This window comes from Herpailurus yagouaroundi, unplaced genomic scaffold, assembly GCF_014898765.1.
Source record: "Herpailurus yagouaroundi ecotype Mexico unplaced genomic scaffold, PumYag 191, whole genome shotgun sequence".
In the NCBI taxonomy this organism is placed as follows: Eukaryota; Metazoa; Chordata; class Mammalia; order Carnivora; family Felidae; genus Herpailurus; species Herpailurus yagouaroundi.
The window spans coordinates 5878952-5903839 of record NW_024412422.1 but is presented as its reverse complement, the minus strand read 5'-3'; the positions used below and the strand labels follow the sequence as shown (position 1 = coordinate 5903839).

Below are 24888 nucleotides of genomic sequence, written 5' to 3'. Positions count from 1 at the left end.
GAAGTAAAAAAATTTGATCAGAGAAACAGTTAAAATACAATATGAAAATAAGTAATACCTCTCCTTAAATTCCTTCTATACACAAAATACACGATTTGCCAAAGCCCAATTTGTGCTACTGGGATTCTGTGAGCTCCTTAAGTGTATTCACATCCTCTGCAACAGCAGAAAATGATTATGATACAATCAGAATATGCTGAAGACAAGTTAAACTCTTGCCAGCAGGTTCTTAAAAATCACAAGATCTCTTCACCCCGCCCACCCCCCCGTCCCCAAAAAAGTAATAATATGTCACCACTGATATGTACATCACAATTAGTTTCTGTAAAATGTATCAAATTTTCAATCTTTAATAAAACTTTGTTTTTTTTTATTCCTGATGAATAAATACCAAAAAAATAAAATAAAATAAAATAATGCAGCAGCTAGTTAAGGTGTAAGGCTGCGGATATTGTGTCTCTCTCCCCCTTGGCATTTATTATTATTATTATTATTATTATTTTTATTTTTATTTTTATTTTTATTTTTTTGCTTTACTTTCACAGATTGGTGGTAATGAGTGATTGCTTAAAGCAATATATACCCACTTTTTTGTTGTTGTTGTTGGCTTATTGTTTTGTTAGAACTGTCTCCAAAGTTTTCACTGAAACATTTTGAATCACATCAATACTGTGACGTGTACTATGAATAGAAGAGATGGCCAGGTTTTGGCCAGCACTGAAAGTTGACACGGGGGGAGGAAGGGGCCCCTGATGGAGTAAGAATAAACAGGCACTAGTCCGACACGATGTCAGTAAGAGTAAGAGAGAGAGAGAGTGAGAGCAACGCCCGTTAAAATGGGGAATGTGGTTTTGCAGGGTCTGAATTTTTTTCTGTTTTCTTTTTTTTTTCTTTTTTTTTCTTTTTTTTTTTTGTAAATGGCAAAAAAATTTAATCTCATCTATAGTCCTCCTTAGGAAAATCTAATGTAACCAAATTCCCAAATCCCATTCTGAGGCTCTCCATGTCAAAAGTTTCAATCTCTCGCTCTTGCCTTTCCAATAGGTACTTTATTCTCTCGCTGCGTTCCTTCTGAAGGGCAGCCAGCTCTTCTTCAATCTGAAAAAAGCACAAGCAAGGAGCCGCTCTTAGTGGCAGGGGTCTCCCTGCAGGCGCTCACAAACACACACATCCACACACATGCACACGTGTGACGAACGCACACCCAGGAACTAAGCGTAAACTAGACTGGGGAAGGCTGGGAGAATCCTGGGATAAATGTCTTGTATCTAGTCCATTATATTCAAAATCTGCTCACAAGAGTAACAATGTTTGGGGCCCGCCTGGGGCGAGCCGGCGCTATCATTTTAGCAGACCAAGCAGCTTGGCTGATCCGGGTCAGTGTCCTGTCTCAGCAGGAGATGGCTCAGGAGAAGCTAAAAGACACTCAAGCACAATTAGACTGTGCTGCTTTCCCATAGAGAGCCAAATGCCCCCTGGGTCATTAGCAATTTAGTTCTAGAACAGGAGCTGTGAAAATAGTCTCTTACGTTGGTCTCGGGGAAGTATCAGAAGAAGGTACAGATAACTGGTTAAGCAAATAAATGCTTAACAGCTTTTAGATGCTTTATGAAATCTTTTCTACTTCCTATTCCTCAGCAATATTTACAGCAATGACTATTTCACTTCTGATAACATTTATTATGCGGGGCAATATCAGCTTCTCTTCCTTTTAATTTCTTTTAAAGAGCCCTGCTGGTGATTTCTTTCGGTTTAGAAATAGCTGGAAATAAAAAAACAAATCCGCATCTGGCTTCCTCGTACCATTCAGCAGCCATGCTATCCGCTCATTGTGCCTTTCACATGTGTCCTATCAACTACCGGGTGACCCATGTTGTTCTCCTGGCTGTGAAGGCACAGGGTTTCCTAGCAGGGTAATAGAAAGAGCTTACTTAGGCTGTGGGGTCAGACTTAGGCGGGTAACTTCAGCATTTGGAGCCTTAGTATCCTGCCTGTGGGATGGAGATCAGGCCTACCTCTCAGGGGTCCTAGGAGTGTAACAGCAGATAATGAGTGAACAGCGCCCGGTTTAGGTGCAGGGGCCGGGCTCCGCGAAGGGCAGCTCCCTGGGCCAGGGCCCATCCTCCGCGCAGCTGTGCGCGACCCAGAGTAGTGCTTTCGTACCTTCTGCTCAAGATGTGCCCTGCGCAGAGACACCCTCTGCTCCAGCTTCTGGAGCTCTCGCTCGTGCTGTGCCTCTGTCTGCATCTTGATCTTGCTCTGGTAGGCGTTGAGCAGCTCCATCTCCTGCTGTAGCTGTAGCCTCAAGGCCTGGCACTCAGCTTCTTGCGCCTCATCGAGCCGCAACTGTGGGGCACAAAAGACACACGCTGTAATTCATCCCTGGCTCACAGTGCCTGCTGCCTGCCGGAAGATGCCTCCTTGTGTAGAGTGGAACAGACCCCCTCAGAACACCAGAGGCCCCGGGTACATTCAGAGTTAGAAATCAGAAACAGTGCGTTCTGCCCCATGGGCTACAAAGTTCTACAAACACATTCCTAAAGCATTCTTTCTTAAGAAAACAAACACATTCTTTTCTTAAGAAAAACTGGTTTTCTTAAAACCACAGTAGCAGGAGTCAGGAGGGCTACGTGCCCCAGTGATGAAGCCGGTGGGTTTTGGATGTAGACTCCCGAGCTTGAGGTCTAGCTCCACGATTCGCTCGGGTGTGTTACCTTGAGAAGTTACCTCTCCGGGTCCCGTTTTGTTCCTCTCAAGAAAATATCAGTAATAGTTCCTACTGTCTAAGATTGGTATGAACATTAAATGAAGGAATTCACATGACATCCTAGGCATGGTTCTAGATGCATACCAAGCGCTTAGTAAATAGTAGCTGTTATCATCATTTTGGTTTTGACTAACCATTTTCATACTTACGTATCTTTAACTCTCAAACCACCATACATTGACATATCCTTAGCTCTAAAAAAGGAGTCAAATCTCCATTACACTTGGGGCCTATCCCACAGTTACACTTATGATCCTAGCAAGTGATGGCGGTCCTTACTGCTGGCCATACAAGTTGTCCTGCTGGCCAGCCAATCTAAAACTCTTCCCCGCAGAAGATAGCCAAGGTTCAAAATCTCTTCCCCACAGAAGATAGCCATGATGATCTCAAGGAGCACATTTGGGGTTGAAACGGCAAAGCCCAGATTATAAAGTAGGCCAATAGAGTGCCCCTTGCTCCCTCTAGCTCCTGAACTTTGTATTATTATACCACGCTACTGATCCTGTATGGGGAATGGGCCAAGTCAGCCAGCACAAATGGCAACCTTTCAATGAGCATAACTGAAGGTTTGGGGCTATTAGTGGGACTATGTTTTGAGATTGATGATCCTCCTGTCTTAGGCTTGGTTTTGTCTAAATCTATCAGGCCCTCAGTTTAGCTGGGAAGTTAAGAGATTAGAATCCTTGAATTAGGTAGTTCTGCCAACACTGAATTTATCCACATGTTTCTACACAGACCACTTCGCCAAGACACTTATTCTCCATTTTACACTCCCTTCCCTAATTGGTGCAATTTTTGACAATTAGCAATATATTTCAATATCTTAAGAAACTTTTGGTATGTTGTTAGAATAGTTTTAGGAAGTTATCTGCACAGTGTCTTCTTTAGTACTTTAGAGAAGTATATCACATGAACATAAAATAAACAACAATCATATCTCCATGGTATTTTCTAGTAATTAATCCTACCCAGCTTTCACTAAAATCTGCTGAAGAGGAAACCTCTTTTCTTATTTTCCCAAATGAAGGGAGAAGAGACACAAGATACGACAGTCTGCAGCAGGAGCAGCCTTACAGATAAATGCCAAAGGGTTTACTGGCTCCCAATAAAATGTATCAATTCCCTCTCAATATGGGAGCTTCCTCACCAATAAAGGGAATGAAAGTCTGTTCTTTTCTACTTGTTTCTGTTAATTGTTATGAGCCCTGGCCCAGTGGGTGAGAGGTTCGTCCTATGGGCAGTTTAGACCATTGGAACGTCTCCATCTTCTCTTCTTTCCGGCGTTCTATTATTAATGCCCGTAACTATGTTATTCCGTACCAGCTCTGCTCTGTAAAAGTGCCAGCCTAGAAATCAGAGAGGATATTCCAGTATCTGCTGTTCATCATCCCAAAGTTGCACATATCAAACTCATTAAAATGTTTTAATGAATTGTAGGTAAATACCATGTCTGTTTCCTGAAGTGGATTAATGTGAATGAAAGGAGGTGATGGCAGCTTCATAACGTAATATGGCCAGGCTTACGAACTCCTCCCGAAATGGGGTCAAATCCCAGCTTCATCACTACTCAGCTAACTACCGCTGTGTGAGCCCCAAAGCCAGGAGCTGGCACATTATAGCCCAAGGGCCAAATCTGACTTGCTGCCTATTTTTGTCAATAAGGTTTATTGGAACACAGACATGCTCATTCATTTATGTACCATCCAGGACTGCTTTTGCACTACAAGAGCAGAGTTGAGTAGTTGTGACAGCGACCCTGTGGTTCACAAAGACTAAAATATTTATTACCGGCCCCTCTACAGAAACAGTTTGCCAACTCTTGCCCTAAGCAAGTGGCTTTACTTCAATAAACCTCAGTTTCCTTGCGGGTAAATTGGGGTTGAAACAGTAACTACTTCAAAGGTGAAAGGGGTTTCACAAGAATGAAATAACACTTAAAAATATCCAAAATAGTGGCTGGCACATGGTAAGGAGTCAGTAAAGGATAGCAGCATTTATCATGCCTACTTGTATCTCCTCCCTGCCTCAGAAGAAAGGGCATTTCCTTCCTTTTATTCAAGGGAACCGTGAACCTATATTCTTGGAGCCCATTCTGTCCGTCTTCTATAACAATCATCCATCAAGCACTTGGTGTATGCCAACCAGGAATTGTTGCAGATGCTAATAACACAAAGATGAACAAGACGAAAATCCTATCGGCCTTTATGTCCCTAGCAATTCTCTCTCCCCTCTCCTACCCCTGAACCTCTCCCTGTACTTTCTCATCCTGCTCCTTACTTCTATGGCAAGGGGTCTTTATCTTACCTGATTCCCAGCAGCATTTAATACCATGGATTGCCTTTTCCTTCTGGAAATCTCTCTCTTGTCTTCTGAGATACCACAGCTTCTTGGTTTTTCCCTCCCTCCTCTCCTTTCCAGTTACTCCCTCCCTTCCAGCCATTATACGTGGGCGCACGTCTTCCTCTAACCTCTCTTCCTAAGGAATCTCGTCTATTCCCAAGGCTGCCATTACCATCTATATGCGGATGACTCCCACCTCTACACCTCTATTTCAGACTTCTCTCCTGAGGCCCAGACTAGCTTATCTGGTCTGCTAGAGACATCTTCACCTGGATGGTGCCCAGGCCCTCAAGCTCAGCATGACTAATATTAGCTAATGATCATTCCCTTCCCTCTTCCCCAAGCTGCTCAACTTCCCTCTTTACCACAGAGATAAGTGGCACCACCATCTACTGTTTTGTTCAAACTAGAGACTGGGAGTCATCCTTAATCTACTTCATTCTCTGTGTCCACTCTGTTACTAAATGCTTTCACTTCCACCTCCTGCTTCTCTCTCAAATTTCATCACTTTCTCCATCCCATCCCCCCTTCCGGTCTAGCCACCACTTGCTCCTGCCCAGGTAAAAGCAGCAACTATATACACACCATCCCCTGAGATCCATCTGACCATCTTCCAGGCCATTCTCTGCCTGTCACTGGACTGATTGTTTAAAAATGCAAATCTGATGTCAGTCTCCCTTCCCTCCCCCCACCACTTAATGCTATTCTATGGCCTCCCATTGCTTTTAGGATAAAGAACAAAATCCTTAAGAAAACTTACAGGCCCCTGTGTGATCTGGCCCCTATTTACCCCTCCAGTCTTACTCTCATTTGGTCTTTGACTCGTTCTCTATATTCCAAACATAATGGACTCTGAGCTCTTCAGAAGCTCCTATCTTTACAAATACAGTTCCTTTTGCCTAGATGTGCTCCCTACACCTCAGTTTAAATACTCATTGTATCTGTGAGGCCTTTTCTGACTCTCCAGACGAGCCTATGCTCCTGATTACATTGTTGGCACATTGCACTTACTCTGCCGTTACACAGAGAGGACTCTTTCGACCTGCTTCCTCACTCCTCCATAAATTCCAAGAAGACATGATTGATGACTGTCTTACTGCAGTACCCCAGGATGCCTAGGGCATGGTAGGGCACTCAATAAACACTTATTGGGGGCGCCTGGGTGGCGCAGTCGGTTAAGCGTCCGACTTCAGCCAGGTCACGATCTCGCGCTCTGTGAGTTCGAGCCCCGCGTCGGGCTCTGGGCTGATGGCTCAGAGCCTGGAACCTGTTTCCGATTCTGTGTCTCCCTCTCTCTCTGTCCCTCCCCCACTCATGCTCTGTCTCCCTCTGTCCCAAAAATAAATAAACGTTGAAAAAAATTAAAAAAAAAAAATAAACACTTACTGGACGGATGGACGGATGGACGGATGGACGGACGGATGGATGAATGAATGAATACACTCTTACCCTCAACCTCATGTTTAAGCCTTTCCCAAATAACAGAAGTCCTCTTTCAACTGTCTCTTCCTCTAGCTACAGTTCTTTCTCCTGTCCTTCACTGATGAGCAGCTGGGAAAAGTAATCTCATTCGTTATAAAGTTTCTATCTCACTTTATAATCACGTTCTTCAACGCACTATAATGTCTTTCACTCCCACCCCTCCACTGATTGTCTGTGACACTCACTGGACAAATCCACTGCTAGGTCTGGCTGGTCTCTCTGCCACATTTGAAATGATCAGCTAGAAGCTTCTGTTCTGGTGTCTATGACATGCTCTCTCCAGTTCCCCTCCCACAATGACTGTTCACCTTCTTTGGTCTGCTCCTACTCTGCTCTCAAATGGTGGTGTCCACAACTCTTCCCTTGGTCCTCTTCCTAATAAAAATCTCCTGTCGCTAGAAGGACAGGGTATTCCCAACAGCTGCAACTTCCCCGTCTAACATAACACGGATGCCTAGTTATTTGTTTTGCCTACTAACACTCTCTTGAACTATAGATTTCTATCTCTGTACCTCTCTACCTGGATACCCATCTAGCTCAGATAACACGTCCACAACTTGGTCAATTATCTGCCCAGCATCCAAACTCACCCTTCCTTCTATTTTTCTATCTTGCTAAAATCATGACCCATTCCACTGTTACTAAACCTACCTCCCAAATTAGTCACTGAGCTCCATCTATTCTAACTTCTAAATGTTTCTCAAATCCTTCTGCCTCCTCACCATCTCCAGGAGCATATTCTCAGTTCAGGCTTTCAATAGTTTTGTTCCTGGGTTATAATGGTTTCCTAACCGTCTCTTTATACCTACAGTTGCCACATTATTGCCAGTATGTTTCTAGACCATAAATCTGATCCTGTCACTTTCCTTCTTAAAATAGCCTTCAGCAGCTCTCCACTGTTAATAGAATGATGTCTGAACTCCTTACTTTTCAGGGTCTGATCCCCAACTATTCACCTGCTTCCCTTTATACCCTGCCATAACAACTACTCATTGTTCTTCAAACGTGCTGTCCTCTTTGAGGCTTTGCATCTTTGCATTTACTGTTTCCTCTGCTGGGAATAACTTTTTCCTTTTCCGCCTGTTTGACAAATGATCACTCTTTAAGACTCATCTCATTGGGAAAACTTCACTGAATCACAGGCAACCTCCCATCCTTGGGTTACCAAGACCTTTATGACCTCTCCAGTTTGGGCTCCCACCATCCTCCTGGAACTTTGTATTCAAACCGAAGTTCTTTCAGTCCCCAAATGCACACTTTCCATCTTTTGGGTCTTTGCCCATGTAGGCCCCTTTCCATGGTGCCTGTTTCCTTCAGTACTTTCCTTCAAGCTCCTTGGCTCTTGCTGGGAAGGTTTCCCTAGACCAGATTAGCTGTTCTTACTCATCCTCCCATAGCTCCCCATACCTCCCACTGCAAAGCACTTATTATGCTTTTTTATCATCGCTTAATTATCTGACTTTTTGACTAACAAATAGTGTGAAGACAAGAACCAACTGTTGTTTCTCTAGCTTATGACTCTCTCTGAGCCCAGCAGAGTGCTGAACACAGATGCTTAGTAAAAGTGTATTGAATGAATGTGTCTGCGTGAGTGTGTCTTACTCATTCATGTGTGACACTAGTTGCACGATCTTTGATGAGTGAAAAAATGATATTATGTGCAGTATCTATCCCATCTTGCCCTCAAAGTCCCTATGTGCCACGGGTCTGATTTAGCATGTTATGCCTTGAGCTCTGTCTTACAAGACACACTCCAGCAAGTATCCACATTGGCTTGGCTTTATTCAGCGTCGTCACTTCCTCGGTTCTTTGGGCAGAAAAAACGCCAATATCCTAAATTTGTGCAAGAATCATCTTGGGAACAAAAGGCTGGATCTTGAATTTTCTCGATTCCCAAAGCTCTTGAAGGTGTGGCACCAAACCTAACCACTTACCGCTTGAGAAGCCATCATTTCATTTATACTCTGTTCATACTGCTCTGCCAAAATGGCAAGTTTTCGTGTCTGCTCATCTTTCAGTGTCTTTAAGATTGTTTTGTGCTCATTCTTTGGAGTAACTTCCAACTGGTGATTCTTGAGTGCTTTATACTGTTTGGTCTGTACTTTGCAAGTGTCCTGAAACTGTTTTTTGATTTGCATTTCCATGGCCTGTGCAGACAAAAACGCAAATACATTAGTAAATACAGAAAACTTCCATTGTAACAATACAATACAGGTGCTGGGACCCGTTGTCTTTTGGTGCAGGGACCCACATTGCTAGTCAGTAATGATGAAAATAATACATATGACACAGATAAGAGTTAACTACCAGTACTTTCGGTCTTATATGAAATACATAGAAGTAATTTTGAATTTACAGACGGATTTAAAAAAATGAACCACTACAAGGAGATCACAACTCTAAGCAGGTTGTAGAACTACTGAACTAAACTACAAAGCTTAGTTTGTTGAAAGCCTGCTCATTATTTTAATGGCTTCCAAGTCAAAATCTTCGGTGTCTTCTATTGTTTGTTGTTTTCTCCCCCTATGATTTTTGGTCATCTCCCCCCACCCAACCCATTTCCAGGTGAGAAAGGGGGTGGCAATGTACAAGCTGGCTGTCACTGCTCTGCATTTCCTTGACAAATCAACAAAGAACATCTGGATAATACCTCACATCATAATCCAATGCCACTGGATTTCAGCCTAAGTGTAAAGGGAAAAGTGATTTTAGATTTCTTCCCCCATGAAAAAGTTAGACTTTCACGTGGCAATATCAAATATGCATTTTGGCAAGGAGGAGGTAGGCCGTGTTACTTGAGTCCCGAAGGTGTTCATCAGGTTGCCTCATGGTCACATGTGCATATCACAAACACTTGGAGTTGTGATGACAGAGATCACTAATTAGACAGGTTAGGATTTGGCAGATTAGGCAGGAGCATGGCCACTGTGAGGCTGGCCTTGTATCTCTGTCAACACTGACAGCGACCCCCTTGACATACAGCAATGGCTTAGTCCACAGAGCCTGTGAATCAGCAGTCAGCTAAAATTATCTGCAGGCAGCGAGGCCCAAAGGAATTCCAAATCTCTAGTGCAGGGTCTGGCACATGTAGATTCACTCTTCACTCCCATGCAGATGTCACTACTCAATCATACTCTTTCCTACCAAGCTTGGATGTAGCTTTAGTCTTTCTCAATATAGAAGCACTCAATGTAGTTACTACGAATAATCCAGCATGACAGATGAAATCTCTCTGCCACACACGTGCTAGGTAACTTCCTCATCTCCTGGGATTAGAACCACGGGCTGCTGTTTGTCCGCAATTTACCATTTTAAAGAGGGCAGGACATGAAGGGGTCAGAGAAACTGCAGGCCATTATACAAAGAAAAATGGAGAGATCATCCAGTACAATGGTTTCCAAAGCAGCATCTCCTCAGGCGTGTTATATACGGCCTCTGTGCTTCACTTCTGGAGATTCTGATTCCGTGGGTGTGGGGCCCAGAAATTCGTAATTTTGAGGAGTTGCCCAGGCACATCTGACAGTCCTCCAGGCGCACGGACTACGTAATCCAGCACAACTGTGTCCTGGAGCACAAATAGGGAACCACTTCCGTTTCCTCTTACCTTTAAGTTTTTTGGCTGTTGCCGAAGTTCCATGACATGCTTTCTGTGCAGTTCCCTTTCTCGCCTCTTATTGTACTCCAGCTGGTTTTCCAGTTCAGTCTGGTGCTGTAGACGGATCAGGTCCATGCGTAGCTTCTGTAACGTGTGCAGCTGCCTGTACTCCAGCTCTCGCGTAGACTCGTCATGTCGGATTAGCATGGCATGTTCCATCTCCTTCTGGGTCCTCTTTTTATTTAGTTCCTGCATTCAGGAGCAAAAGATACATGGCGAGAGGTGACTGGAGGTGAATTAGAAGGAATGCACCACTAAGCGAGAGATGGCGAGGAATGGCACTACTAACGGTCTCTTAATTAAGCCCATTAGCGCTCGGCAGCACAACTCAGTGAGATTAGATTAACTGTCCCTGGAGGTTTAGGTTCTGTTTGTGGGTCCATCACTTTACAAGATGGGCAACTTCACAGCCATCACAACTACACCAGCTGTAAAGTGGGATTAATTCCACCTGACCCCTTCTTATCTCCTAGAGCTGCCATGAACCTTCCTCAGGTGAGGTCTCCTGGAGAGATCTAAGTACATTTTTCTTCAGTTACGCCACTGGTTCTCAATATGGGCTGCCCATTAAAATCATGTGAAGAACTTTTGCAAGCTTAAGATGCCTCAATCCTACAACCTGAAGTCCTGATAACTGTCGGGGGTGGGACCCTGACATCACTATATTTAAGAGTTCTCTAGGTGAATCTAACGTGTAGTCAGACTTGAAAATCACAGACTTAAACTGGCAATGTCTGCAATATTCTTAGTTTTCTTGGGAAAAAAAAACAACCTCGTTTTTGCATGTATTAGAGGTAGGCCAATGATCTGTTTTTTAAAATCTCAGAGTAGGGGCACCTGGGTGACTCAGGTAGTTAAACATCCAACTTCGACTCAGGTCATGATCTCACGGCTAGTGAGTTCGAGTCCCACGTTGGGCTCTGTGCTGAGTGTGGAGCCTGCTTTGGATTCTGTGTCTCCCCCTCTCTCTGCCCCTTCCTTGCTCATGCTCTGCCTCTGTCTCTCAAAAATAAGTAAACATTAAAAAAAAAAAAAAGATCTCAGAGTAAGGGCAGGCTGGGAAAAAACAGATGAGATCTCTCGTCTTCCATTTTTTCCATTAGTCTGTTTAATGATTTCTGGATCAAATCATTCTGTTCTTTCCAGTTTTACTCATGTCTGTCTGTCTTCCTTTTCTTTTACTTTTTGTCCTGCCTTGTACGTTTGTTTTTCTGTCTTTAAGGGGGGAAAGAAAGAAAACTAGAAAAAAAAAAAAAGAGAGAGAGAGGTAGTCGGGTGATATCTTGTCACTCACCAGTTCAAGAATATTTCCTAAATGGCACCATATCCAAGATCTGAACCCTGTGCTCTGGGTACTTAAAAATGTTTACTAAGCCATGATTCTGTCCTCAGCTTGCTAACACTCTAGTAGGGAACTGTACTACACAGTTGTTGAAGTGCTATATGCTCAACTCACAGCCAAGTGAATCAATCCGTTTTCTCTCCTGGGAATTTGGAATTGGGATGCAGAGACAGTTAACCTCTAAGTGTGGCTGGAACCGAGGGGCATATAAAAACTACATATGTGGTAGCCACCCACTGCTATGTGGGCTGAGGGTTAGAGAAGGCTGGACTTCAGAACATAAAGAATGAAAGAGAAGACAGACATGCAGGGAATATCATGATGCCCATATTCCTAACTGGTAAGCTGTCCTGTACACCAGCTGTATTATTGCTATTGGGTTTTACAAAATATTTCTATATTTCTGTAATGAATTCCCTGGTTTTGCTTAAACGAGCTCAAATAAATTTTACTAACATACAGACAAAAGAACCTTAATTAACACAAGGAAGTAGGTTTTATGTATAAATTAAAAAAAAAAGAGAAAGAACAATGTTGAAAGTGGTAAGTGCTATAAAAGAGGCAAACTTTATGCTGTAAGATTTCTGCAGAGGTTAACTATTAGTTAAGAAGGTCAAGGAAAGAAGAAGGCTTGTGAGTTGGACTTTCAGTTAGAACAAGAGTGCCTCTCTTCTCTGATGGCATCCACTATGGGAGAAAATGCAAGTCATTTATTTTCACACAATATCAATAACATTTGTATATTGGTGTTGGTGAGAATATCTTGCATACTTGGGCCTTGTATGCATTTGAAGAGAAGTCCTTTAAACAGCGCAGCATCTATTACTGGAGCAAAGTCACTAATCATTCATTTGTTTATTCAGCAAATATTTGTTGCACACGTCCTATGTGTCAGGCACTGCTGTAGGCACTAGGGATAGAGCCATGAACAAGTACATCCCCTCAGGGAGCATGTTTGCTAGTGGGGAAATATCTAAAGTATAAATGCAATTTGTATTTGTTTTAAGGGAAAAAGATAATCTCCTAGAGCATCGCTCCCCATTCCCTCCTGCATTTTGCTTTCCCTTGTTTTATTTTTCCTCTACCTGGACCATCAAACGGTCTTCTTTTAAAAATCAATAACTGGCCCCTAGGTGGCACCAAAGGATGGCGAGGCCTCAGAGACTAAAGCTGTTCTAGGCCAGTGACCAAGAGAAAAGCCAAGGAAAGCCCTTTCAATTGGTAGAGGTCCTGTCCCTAGATTACTATTTCATTTTTAACCTTTGAGTACCAGGTCTCCCAATACTGGACATTTATTTCATTACATGTTTTCCTACACTGAGAAGTCCAAACTGAGTCTGGGCTGCCCAGAACCCCGAAACATATGGGGGGGACAAAATACAAGACAAAGCAAACAACACTTTCAGAAGAAATCAAACGGTTTCCTTTATGTCTAACGGGATGTTTCAGGATGCTAGCCACAGGATATCTGCATCCGAAATGCCAGGGCTACAGGTGACTGGTTTTAATAACACGCCACCCAGCTAATTCTGATGTATTGTAAAGTTTGAGAATCGACAGAAAAATAATCAGGGTGTGTGAGTCAGTCATTATGTATGATGTTGGGCACGTCTTTTAATATATGTTTTAGTTTCCTCAGGTGTAAAGTGAGGATAACAGTACCTACACCATGAACTGTGATTCTTTATGAAGAAATGAAAGATCATAAGAACATGCTTTGGAACATATTAACGTATCATTATTATTTTTCTGTTTTCAGAAGTGAAAATTTGCATATAATATCTCAAATCTAGTGTTTATAAATGATTTAAAAAGTGAGAGAAACACGATAATGAAATCGTTTTCCTGTCAACAATTTTAAGTTATTCCCTTTACCTTTTAATTCATACATCTGGGTTGCTGAGACATAAGTTGATAAGCTGCCATTATTATTATTATTATTTTGACTTTTTATGAGCCTATTGCTGTGCCCACGTAAAAACGTGTAATGTGCTTTCAGTTTTTAAAGGTTATTTCTTGCATCTCATTCCATGCCACTGCAACCCTATGAGGTGTTAAGATTGCAAGGACTTACCCCTTTTACATATGACAGTAAAACATTTGGGAATTGAGAGACTAACATAAGATCATTCAATTTCCATAAAGCAGAACTAAGGCTAAAGCTCAGGTTTGGGGATTTTCAACAGTTCCCATTAAAAGATGTCCCAGAGAATGGTTTACGTTTTCCTGCATTACGCTGTCTTTCAGCCTGTGACACAATATTCTGAAGAATCCCTCTGTTCTGGCTAGACACGATGCAGTGGTTGTTTCATCTGTACAAATGACACAACGTACTGTGCGCCTGTGTGCACACCTTTAGCTCATACCAATTAAATAAAGTGAGCTGAACAAAAACAAAAGCAGATTTAATGTACAAGTGATTTTGCCCACCAACGCACTCCACGCCTATATGCCCTGGAGGCGGTTTAAGCTGAGAGACACAAGGGCCCCCTTTCCCTTGGCTCACATCACACGCTGTGTGCATCTCCCCAAGCTGAGAGAGAGCTTAGTGTCAAAACACATGTACTTTTCATACACCACGGCCCCTGAACACATCACCATACTATGTAAGACCCTACGTCCTGTGTAAGCTGTGAATCCAGGCCGTGTCCCATAATAAACCCTTCCCAGCCACGATCCAAGTGCGACTGACTTCTTTAAAGCGAGTTGATCTCGCTCAAGTAAAACATTTTGTCCTCGTGCCCGATGAGGTTGAGTAAAAAGTAGAGTTCAGACTTTTGATGGAGATGTTGTTAGCCTATGACATTTAACGCTTTCTTAGTTTCAGTTCTTGGTTTCATAACTGGTTAGAAAATAGCGAGTGTCTGTGATGATAGAGGAAGAGGCTCAACCCAGTCTATGGTGGTCCTTTTAAACGTTTCCATTAATTAAAAGGATTGCTCATACTCAGTTTTGGCAAAGAAATAGACAAGTGCTCTTTTTGGTGGGAGTAAAACCCATAGAGGGCAGTTTGGCAATATCTATTAAAAATTTACATATATACACTGTGACCCAGAGACTCCACTTCTGAGGATATACCCTACAAAATATTTGCATACATGTAAAAAGATCTGTGTACAAAGAGGCTCCCTGTGGCACTGTTAGTAATATTATAAAACGTCAACAAAATATCCACTGAGAAGTATGTCATTAAATAAATAATTTTATAGCCATACCCCCAAGTTTACTATTAATGGTTAAAAAGAACCACATAGGGCTGTATGTCCTAGAGAGTAAATGAGAAAAAGAAAGAGAAGAGTTACAAAAGAGTATGCTAGACATTTTTGTAGGTTCAGTATCCATTTCCCTTCTCTTGTTAACAGGCTCCTCTTTTTTGCTTGAGAAACTCCTCCGCCCTATCTGTAATCAGAGAGTAGCCCTCCTAGGAATTTGAATCTGAAGCTGAAATGATACAAAGATTAAATATGGTGGGAGGAAATACAGCCAAATGGCAGTGCTCTGAGGAATGTCCACTAGGCTCTTGCTCTCTAGGTCACAGAATTTGCTTTTCCAGCTTGATTCTTCATCTTTTCCAGCTTGGTTCTTCATCGCTGTTATCTACCGCATATCCTTCCAACAAATTCCTTTCCACGCTCATGCAGCCAGAATTTGTTTCTATGGCTTGCAAACCAAATAAACCCACTGATACTAATGTAACCTTATTTTTGTAAAGTTAAAGTTTTATATAAGCTGAATGTATGAGTACATACATACAAGGAAAAAGAAAGCTGGAAATACAGATGCCAAATTAATGGTAGTCAGGGTAGAGACTGGGCGGCGTGGGATTATCAAGAACTTTCACTACTCAACTATGTATTTTTCTGTGTTTGTCTTTTGTTTTAATGTTCTTGCATTACTTTTGTACATAAAAACTTAGACTCTTAAAAAAGTACCCTTATAAGAGTTATTCTTCACTCAGTTGATTAGAACCTGATTCTAGTGAAGTCACAAATAATAGTTTCTATAACTTTTGAGGAATAATTGTCTTCTACAGCTTTTATTGGCACCGACTGTTCCCTTGGCTTCACACTTCTTCCAAATATGTGCTATCAGAAGAGAAATAACTGCCAGATGAAAAGAATCCCAAACATCTTATTTCCAAATGGCTACTGGGCTTTCTCACTTGGGCTTTTTTGCCTTCTAACAAATATGGCAACATGTCTAATACGGAATTAATCCGTTTCTTACTGACACCTCTCTCTAGGCTTCTCTGTCTCTGACCAAATTTACATGTAACTAAGCCTTGAACCCTAGAAATAACTTTGATTCTACCCTCCTCTTTCCTCTCATATCCTACAGTGTGCCAAATCCTGCTTATTTTATATTCAAAATACGTTTCAAATCCGTCTGTTTGACAGGTGCCACCACCATCTTTGTCCATACCCCATTTCCTACCACCTGATCACTTTGCTTCTAGTGTCTTCCCCCTAACCCAATGTTTCGCAACCTTCTTCTTCTTCTTCTTCTTTTTTTTTTTTTCTTTTTCCATTATCATCATTTTTATGTTTTCATCACCAGGAGCTTTCTAGATTTTCCCCTCCCCTAAAAGGTGAATGAATACTACCTGATACACTGTATATCCCTTTATGTACTGTGGCCATTGCAGTATCTGAGACCCCTCTCCCACAAGAGCCTATGCTTACTCCCCCGGGGGCAGTACCACCCCCCACTGAGAATGCGTGCTAGAATCAATCTGTGAACTGCCACCAACCAAACTGGGCTAATCTCTCTAACGCACAGTATTAGCATATCACTCACTGCCTGGCTCAAAAACGTGCAGCGGTTTGTCTCTCTTCCAATGAGACAAGACAACACAGACAAAGGGCTTGGGCCTGGCTCACTGCATGTATTTGATAAATTTTAGTTTGCTCCATCCGTTTTCCCTCCCAGTTGAATGCTGCCCTCCAAGGAGCTCAGAATGTACCGATGCTCATTCCATAAACGTGCCTTTGGTGCTTCTTTCCCTCGCGCAGATGAACACTGGGTTTTTCGCAGACTTTGATATTTTTACCATGCTAGCTCATTTGTGAGGGTTTCCCTGATTACTCCAGGTCACAACGATTTCTTACTGAACTTTGTATCTGTGACTGAGTCACATTCTGTGCTCATCTCAGTGAATAATGTCTTATTCATCCAGTTTCCCAAATTAGAAACTTTGAAGCCATTTTTGACCCCTCTCTCTCCTGAAATTCTTATGCCGTTCGGTTGGAATTACTGTCAGTTCTGCTTCAGAAATGTCACTCAGATCCACTCTCCCCCCACTGCCTCTTCCAGGTAGACCTAGAGAAAGAACGTCCTGGCTGACCTCACTGTACTTGGCTTCTTCCTGCTGTAGCCTAGCCTCACACTGGTGCACTAGGTCTTTCAAAGAAAACTGTCTTCACTCCCCTGCTGAAACACCTAGGATGGTGATGCAACTGCCTTCAGGCTAAAATGGAAATAACATGTCTTAACAAGGAAGGCCCTCTGCATTCTGCTTCTGACTCCCCTTGTTCTGACATTCCACTTCGTACACCCCAAACACTCAGCTTCTCATCAGGCCCTGAGCCCTCTCAGCCGTTTCATGACGGTATTCCCAGGACACTTCATCTATAGGTCCACTGTTGTACCTGACCTGTTACGTTGGAACCAGCCTGTTACATGTCTGTTTCTCCTCAGACTTAGGCTGCTGGAAGGCGGGATGTATACACAACAACTCCGCAGTCCTGGCATCACCAGCACAACGCCTGGCACTAAGGTGGCACCGGATGCCTGAATGACTTAACTGTAGAGCCTCATACCGTCACTTTGTGTTTCATGTGGAGCCACAAAAACACAACTGTTTGACACGCAGGCTGAAAGCAGAAATTCTCTTATTTTACTTCTTTTGATTCTCCACCGCATACTACAGCTTATAATAGGTGTCCGATAAAACAGTGACATTTATTTGGAAAATGTTGACTCCTCGTTCTGTAAATGGGCTTTCTTCTTCTACTCAGTGGTGAATTCATTCCCTGACTACTTCTGCATACCTGCTTTGGGTCAGGCACGGCAATAAAGACTATAAACACGGGATGCCTGGGTGGCTCAGTCGGTTGAGCGTCCGACTTCGGCTCCGGTCATGATCTTGCAGTTTGCGGGTTCGAGCCCCATGTCAGGCTTTGTGCTGACAGCTCGGAGCCTGGTACCTGCTTCAGGTTCCGCGTCTCCCTCTCTTTCTCCGCCCCTCCCCAGCTTGCACTCTGTTTTTCTGTCTCTCAAAAATAAGTAAACATTAAAAAAAAAAAAACAACAAAAACGACTATAAACGTGAAGGATATAAGGCCGGACAAACAGACAGGGATGATCCTCACAAAGCTCACTGTCTCATAAGTCAGGGATGGCGGTTATGAATGTAATAAATACCTCCCGAATGTTCTGCTGCTCCACCTCGTGCCGCTTGATCATTATTTTCCGCTTGAAGAAACGACAGTTTTTGTCGTAGTACAGTCTCTGCTGGGTGAGAAGGTGGGCTTCCTCTTCAGCCTGCGTGTGCTGCAAGTTCTCTTTATGCTTGGATATCCGCTCTTGCTTTTCTTTCTTGGGTGTGCTATGGTCCTCATTCATCTCCTTCACAAAAAGAGGAACAAAACAAAAGAAAACAGAAAACTTGCTGGTCTCATCGAGCAAAGGAACTGACAGTTGCTTACAATGTGGTAGATGAAATTGCTGGGAGAGCAACTGAGAACAAGGACAGGAATGCTGGGTGCTGCGATCCTTCTCTCCCAACTTGTGTTGACTGATTAAGTGCCAGGGAGGCCTGCTACTTCCCAGGTCTCTGGCTTCTCAGCCTCGGAAATAACCGGCTCCCTCATTCAATCAACGTACACTTACTGAGTTCTCATCATGTGACAGGCACTGTGCAAGGCGCAAGGATGCAACGGTGAGCAAAAGAACACGATAACCACCACTGCTGGCGTGGGGCGCCACAATGTGGAATCAGTAATCAATCAAAGAACCAGAGAAATGAACCGAAAATTACTGCCACAGCTGCCGTGTGGGTGGAGGACTTGGGTCTACCAGGATGTTTATTTAAAAGAACCTATTTGAGGGGCGCCTGCGTGGCTCAGTCGGCGAAGCGCCAGACGTCGGTTCAGGTCACGATCTCACGGTCTGTGAGTTCGAGCCCCGCGTCGGGCTCTGTGCTGACAGCTCGGAGCCTGGAGCCTGCTTGGGATTCTGGGTCTCCCTCTCTCTCTGCTTGCACTCTGTCTCCATCTCTGTCTCTCAAAAAATGAACACACACTAAAAGAGGTTTTTTTTTTTATTTTTTTTTTTTTTTTTTTTTTTTTTTTTTTTTTTTTTTAGGTTTTTTTTTTTTTTTGAGAGAGAGAGAGAGACAGAGCATGAACGGGGGAGGGGCAGAGAGAGAGGGAGACACAGAATCGGAAACAGGCTCCAGGCTCCGAGCCATCAGCCCAGAGCCTGACGCGGGGCTCGAACTCACGGACCGTGAGATCGTGACCTGGCTGAAGTCGGACGCCCAACCGACTGCGCCACCCAGGCGCCCCTAAAAGAGTTTTTTTTAAAGAATATATTGGATCTCGGTAACAACTAAACTGAAATTTGAAAAACTTGTAGGAGCTAACCAATGAAAGAGGAGAAGGGAGAAAACTCTGGGCAGAGGAAACGGCATGTGCTAAATCAGGTGGGTTATTTGAAACATGGTGCAACTGAGGAGCGGAGAGAAGGCCCAGGGTGGTGGGTGCAGTGTGACATGAGACGAAGCAGGACCCTCAGAGGCTTTATAGGCCAAGTTAAGGACACTGATCTGTAGCACAGGAGAAAAGGATTTTATACATGTGGGAGTGACAGGATGAGATGCATCTTGAAAAGATAACCTGCTGCCATGTGGAGCAAGAGTAAAGAAGACAAGGCTGGGAGAAGCAGACAGATTTCACAGACAGGAGGTAACTCTGCAAATGTCTCTAGTGTGAATTTCAGAAAGCATTCCTTTTTTTGTTAAGTGTGTTTGCTTGTTTATTTTGAGAGAAAGAGAGCGAATGCACACATGCACGGGGGAGGAGCAGAGAGAAAGAGAGAGAGAGAACCCCAAGCAGGCTCTGCGCTGTCAGCACAGAGCCCAATGCAGGGCTTGAACCCACGAACTGTGAGATCATGATCTGAGCCGAAGTCAGATGCTTAACCGACTGAGCCTCCCAGGTGCCCCAGGAAAAAAGTATCCTTTACTTGGTATGAGTGGGTAAATGAACCATTTCCAAAAGGACAAAATTTATAACTACTCTAGACCATAAGGGTAAAGAGAAGAAAGCGGGGAATTGGAACTCTTAAGATGTTACTTTACTCTATGGAGGAAGCAAGAAGACCATTTTTAGAGAAAGCACAGTGCACTCTTTTTTGTTCATATTGTTCATACCGACAGCTTGATCTATAAGATTTGGCTGACTGCTCAGTAAAAATCTCCTTCAAATGCTAATATCTATTTTACCTGATGTTTTGTGATATGGACATCAACACTATTTACAGTATGCTTGCCCTTAAACAAGAAGTCCTTGTAAGTCCATTTTCAACTTTCCTGTTCTAGTGAAGTCTTGAGTGAAATAGCAGAATCAACAAGACAGCAGGCTGCATGGAGCATGGAGTAAACTGGGATCACATCAGCGAGGCTGGGTGACTCGTCTCCTGATGCCATGACTTCACTACTAGGTTTGGCATTAACCACTACATTGCACACCCAAATCCAAATGTGACCGTGAAAACGCACTCCCGGGGCACTTGCGTGGCTCAGTCGGTTGGGCGTATGACTCTTGAGTTTGGCTCAGGTCATCATGTCACAACTGTGGGATTGAGTCCTGCATCAGTCTGTGTGCTGAGTGTGGAGCCAGCTTGGAATTCTCTCCCTCTCCCTGTGCCCCTCCCTCACTTGGGCTTGCTTTTTTGCTCACTCGAGCACTCTCTCTCTCTTTCTCAAAAACAAAAACAAAACAAAACAAAAAACCAAAAAACAAAAACAAGCAAACCTCACTCTAAAATCAAGAATAAATTCTTTCTGTAGGGAAGTGAGTGTGGCTTTAACATAAAACATGAGGGATCCCTGTGGTGATAGAAATGTTCTGTGTCTTGACTCCCAATGTCAATGTCTTGTTTGTGATATTGCATTACACTTGAGCAAGATATTACAGTGGGGGAAACTGGGTAATCGGTATACTGGATCTCTCTGCATTGTTTCTTGCAACCGCATGTGAATCTATAATTGTCTCAATATAAAAAGTTTACAAATTTCTAGTATTTTACAAATACTAGAAACTGTTATTATAAAATGTTATTGTTTATCAAAAAAAAAAGAATAAATTATTTCTGGACCATCTGTCATCCTGTATCGCTCACACCCCTGTCATCTATCAAACAGTGAGGATAATGGAGATTGTTCTGTCACTCCAAGGGCAATACCTTTAATATATCAATATCTAAATATACGTGCCACCTTACATACAACTAAGCTTTACTTCATAAGGGGGATTAGCCTTGCACAGAAAGGCTTATTGAGGCTATCTCAAACTGAGTTTAGGCTTGTTTTTCTTCATGAGCATGTTGAAAGACTTATAAGTTTAGGCCTGTGGTTTCCTGCACTCATAAATCTGAATACCAAAAATAGCCTATGCCTGAGGACTGAGTGAGGATTCTCAAATGCTGTTTCTGTGAGAGAATCTTCTACAGGCTGAGTTCATGCAATCTCCAAATACCTTAGTGTTATAAAAGTTCAAAATGGTGGCTGCAGTCACAAAGTGTGGCCGCAGAAAGTGAGTAAATGCATAGTGTTAGACATCAGAATGTAACTGCAAATGAGAACATTTCAAATTTCTTAGGGAAAAGTCAATGTTATCCTGTGATCCAGTAACATCTTTCCATCATGATGTAATAATTAGGCTCAAGCAATAACTCAGAGAAAATAGACAGAATATGAACCTTCTTAGTTAGGCTATTTCTCCCTACAGCCTGGTTTTCTTTTCTTTTTCTTTTCTTTTTTTTTTTTTTTTTAATTTTTTAATGTTTATTGTTGAGAGAGAGAGAGAGACAGACAGACAGACCATGAGCAGGGTAAGGGCAGAGAGAGAGACACACATAGAATCTGAAGCAGGTTCCAGGCTCCATGCTGTTAGTACAGAGCCTGATGCGGGGCTCAAACCCATGAACCGGAAGATCATGACCTGAGCTGAAGTTGGATGCTTAACTGACTGAGCCACCCAGGCACTCCCAGTCTGGTTTTCTAGACCTTATAGTGTCAGAGATTTTTCCCAGTTAGGCATTGGGGATTAAATACAAAATTCTTTCAGTCCCAACAATCACCAGTGGCTCATCTGGGCAGGACTAAAGATCCTGAGGCTCACCCCCACCCACTTGCTTTCACTTCCTAATTAAAAAAGAATTGGAGAGGAGCCTTGCTAAGTCCCATATTGTTAATGGAGACTATGAGCTCAAATAAATTATTTTACAAACTGAAAGAATGTCCCATACTGAATTTTATTAAACCTTAATATACCAGTAGTCTACAAATCAGAAATCCTAAGTCTTATGAGAAGGAATGTCTAGGGAATTGTAGGCAATTCACCTATAAGCACTGGTGGGAGAACTGAAGAAATGTGAGCTTTCAGGTCACATTGCAGTTCCCCAGGAGGACTCTCCATGTCCACTAATGGTCCACAACCGAACTTTCAGGAATCAATCATTCATTTACCAGAGATTCACATGTACCAGGTACAGGGATACAATCATAGGCAAAAAAAAAAGGATAACTGAAAACTAGTGTTATGAAATCAGAGGCACCTGTCTCGGTTGAGGCAGTCAGGAAACGCTTCCCTGGGGGAAATGATGTTAAGGTATTAATAAACAATCCTAAGTCTTACAAGGAGGGGAGTAAGAATTAACAGCGGAGGGAAAGATTGGGGGTCGAGGGTGGGGGTGGAGAGAACATCTGGTAGAAGAAACAGTCTTCTCCAAAGATCTTGGAGAAAAGTGGAACTTGATACATCTGAAGAACCAAAAGGTGACCATAGTGGCAGGAGCAGTGAAGAGTCAGGGGTAGAGAAAACAGGTGGGGGAACAGTGGTGTGAGACGACACTGGAGGGGAGGCTAGCAGCCGATCACTTCAGGATTTCTAGTGTTTTGATCTATCCTAAGAGCAACGGGAAGCCAACGGACTGTTACAATCATGAGGTTCTATGATGAGACTTATGGTTTGAAAAGATCACTCTGGCTGAAGTGGCTGAAGAATAAACTGGAAGTCGGCAAGAATGGTTTAGAGTTAGATCAATGATTCTTAAAATCTGATGCCTGGAGGAGCCTGGTTGGTTCAGTCAGTTAAGCATCTGACTTCGTCTTCGATTCAGGTCATGGTCTCAAGGTTTGTGGGTTAGAGCCCCATGTCGGGCTCTGTGCTGACAGCTCAGAGCCTGGAGCCTGCTTTCGATTCTCTCTCTCTCTCTCTCTCTCTCTCTCTTTCTCTGCCCCTCCCCCACTTGTGCACGCTCTCTCTCTCTCTCTCTCTCTCTCTCAAAAATAAATAAATAAACATAAAAAAAAAATCTGATGCCTGGACTAGCAGCATCAGCATCATTTGGGAATTTGTTAGAAATGCACATCTCAAATTCCACCCAGACCTACTGAATCAGAAAATCTAGGGGTGAGTTAGCAATCCATTTTAATAATCCCTTTAGGTGATAAAAGTTTGAGAATCAGGGGCTCGGTTAAAGGTCCAACTTTGGGTCAGGTCATGATCTCACGGTTCGTGGGCTCGAGCCCCACATCAGGCTCTGTGCTGACAGCTCACAGCCTGGAACCTACTTCGGATCCTGTGTCTCCCTCTCTCTCTGCCCCTCCCCCACTCACGTTTTGTCTGTCTCTCTCTCAAAAATAAACACTAAAAAAATTATTGAAAAAAAGACTCAATGATTTAGACTGTTGATCACAATGTAAGGTTAATCAATTTAAGTTCCAACCATTCTTTTTTTTTTTTTTTAAGATTTTATTTTTAAGTAATCTCTACACCCAACATGGGGTGTGAATTTATAACCCAGAGATCAAGAATCACATATTCCACCGACTGAGCCAGCCAGGAGGCCCTTAAATTCAAAGCACTCTAATGGCAAATTGGTGATGACAATTATTGGTACTCTTACCTCTTTTATTTTTTCCTTACAAATCTTATACTGCTTCTTCTGACTTTCCAAGAAAGTTGTCAAATCTTTCTTCTGCTGGGCCAAGATCTGTTGCTGGAACTTCTTTTCATCTGCTGCAGCTACCTTTGCCTGATAAAATGACATATACAATCTAGGATAAATTGTTCTTCACACAGAATTCAGTTGTCTATATTCTCCAATGCATGAAAAGAGTCCATAAGCGCTGAATAATGTAATGTTTTTTGAACAAAGAATAAAAAACAAAATAAGGAAATGCCTGCTCTGATTCTCTTGTATCTTAAAAAAAATTGAAATGTTTACCATTGAAAAACATTCCCAACTATGGGAAAAATATGAAGGTAAGCCATAAACATGTTTTATTGAACACACACAAAATACATGGGATGAAAAGTGAACTAAGGATTATAATAAAAGTTGTTTTTTTTTTCTTTTTGTATTGTAGGTAGCTCACAGGTTAAATTATAAAAATGGATAAGTAACTATGGCCAGTTTTCTTCCAAGAACCTAACTCTAATTGATTAATTATTTCAACTATTGGATTTCTGGGTAGAGTCATCTCTAGTACAATAGGCAAAGCTAATAATACTTTGTTTTCTTAGGTACCTGCTACAATCCACAACAGTCAGACACTGGGACATTTTGAGGGCTCCCAAATGGATAGAACACAGACCAAATAAAAGATAACCCAAAAAAAGTTGGCTCCTGAAAGTTACCAAATCTGTGTGTCAGGGGACCATTATATCAGCACATACGTAAGATGAGGTACTTAGGAGACAGAGAAGGGATTATGCTTCATGGTTCTTTTTATTTATCTTTTCACCTTTAGCTTCCATTATCAACAGTTTTCCCATTATTAACAACTCTCTCTCTCTGGGGCGCCCGGGTGGCGCAGTCGGTTAAGCGTCCGACTTCAGCCAGGTCACGATCTCGCGGTCCGTGAGTTCGAGCCCCGCGTCAGGCTCTGGGCTGATGGCTCAGAGCCTGGAGCCTGTTTCCAATTCTGTGTCTCCCTCTCTCTCTGCCCCTCCCCCGTTCATGCTCTGTCTCTCTCTGTCCCAAAAATAAATAAACGTTGAAAAAAAAAAT

At 42.7% G+C, this 24888-nt stretch overlaps 1 protein-coding gene across 5 annotated transcripts in view; it reads right to left on the bottom strand.

Annotated features, from left to right (window-relative positions):
- Positions 1 to 344: 344 nt before the first annotated feature.
- Positions 345 to 24888, bottom strand: part of TAOK3 (TAO kinase 3) — a 180670-nt gene continuing 156126 nt past the window's right edge. For 4 of the 5 annotated variants that reach the window (XM_040443748.1, XM_040443750.1, XM_040443749.1 and 1 more), the window contains 6 exons: positions 23782 to 23910; positions 18010 to 18213; positions 10194 to 10433; positions 8524 to 8736; positions 2164 to 2346; positions 937 to 1098 (listed from right to left, as the gene is read on the bottom strand). In XM_040443748.1, coding sequence (XP_040299682.1) covers positions 937 to 1098; positions 2164 to 2346; positions 8524 to 8736; positions 10194 to 10433; positions 18010 to 18213; positions 23782 to 23910 — 1131 coding nt within the window. Of the gene's footprint in view, positions 1099 to 2163; positions 2347 to 8523; positions 8737 to 10193; positions 10434 to 18009; positions 18214 to 23781; positions 23911 to 24888 lie in introns of all 5 variants that reach the window. The other variant, XM_040443751.1, reaches the window with a different exon arrangement.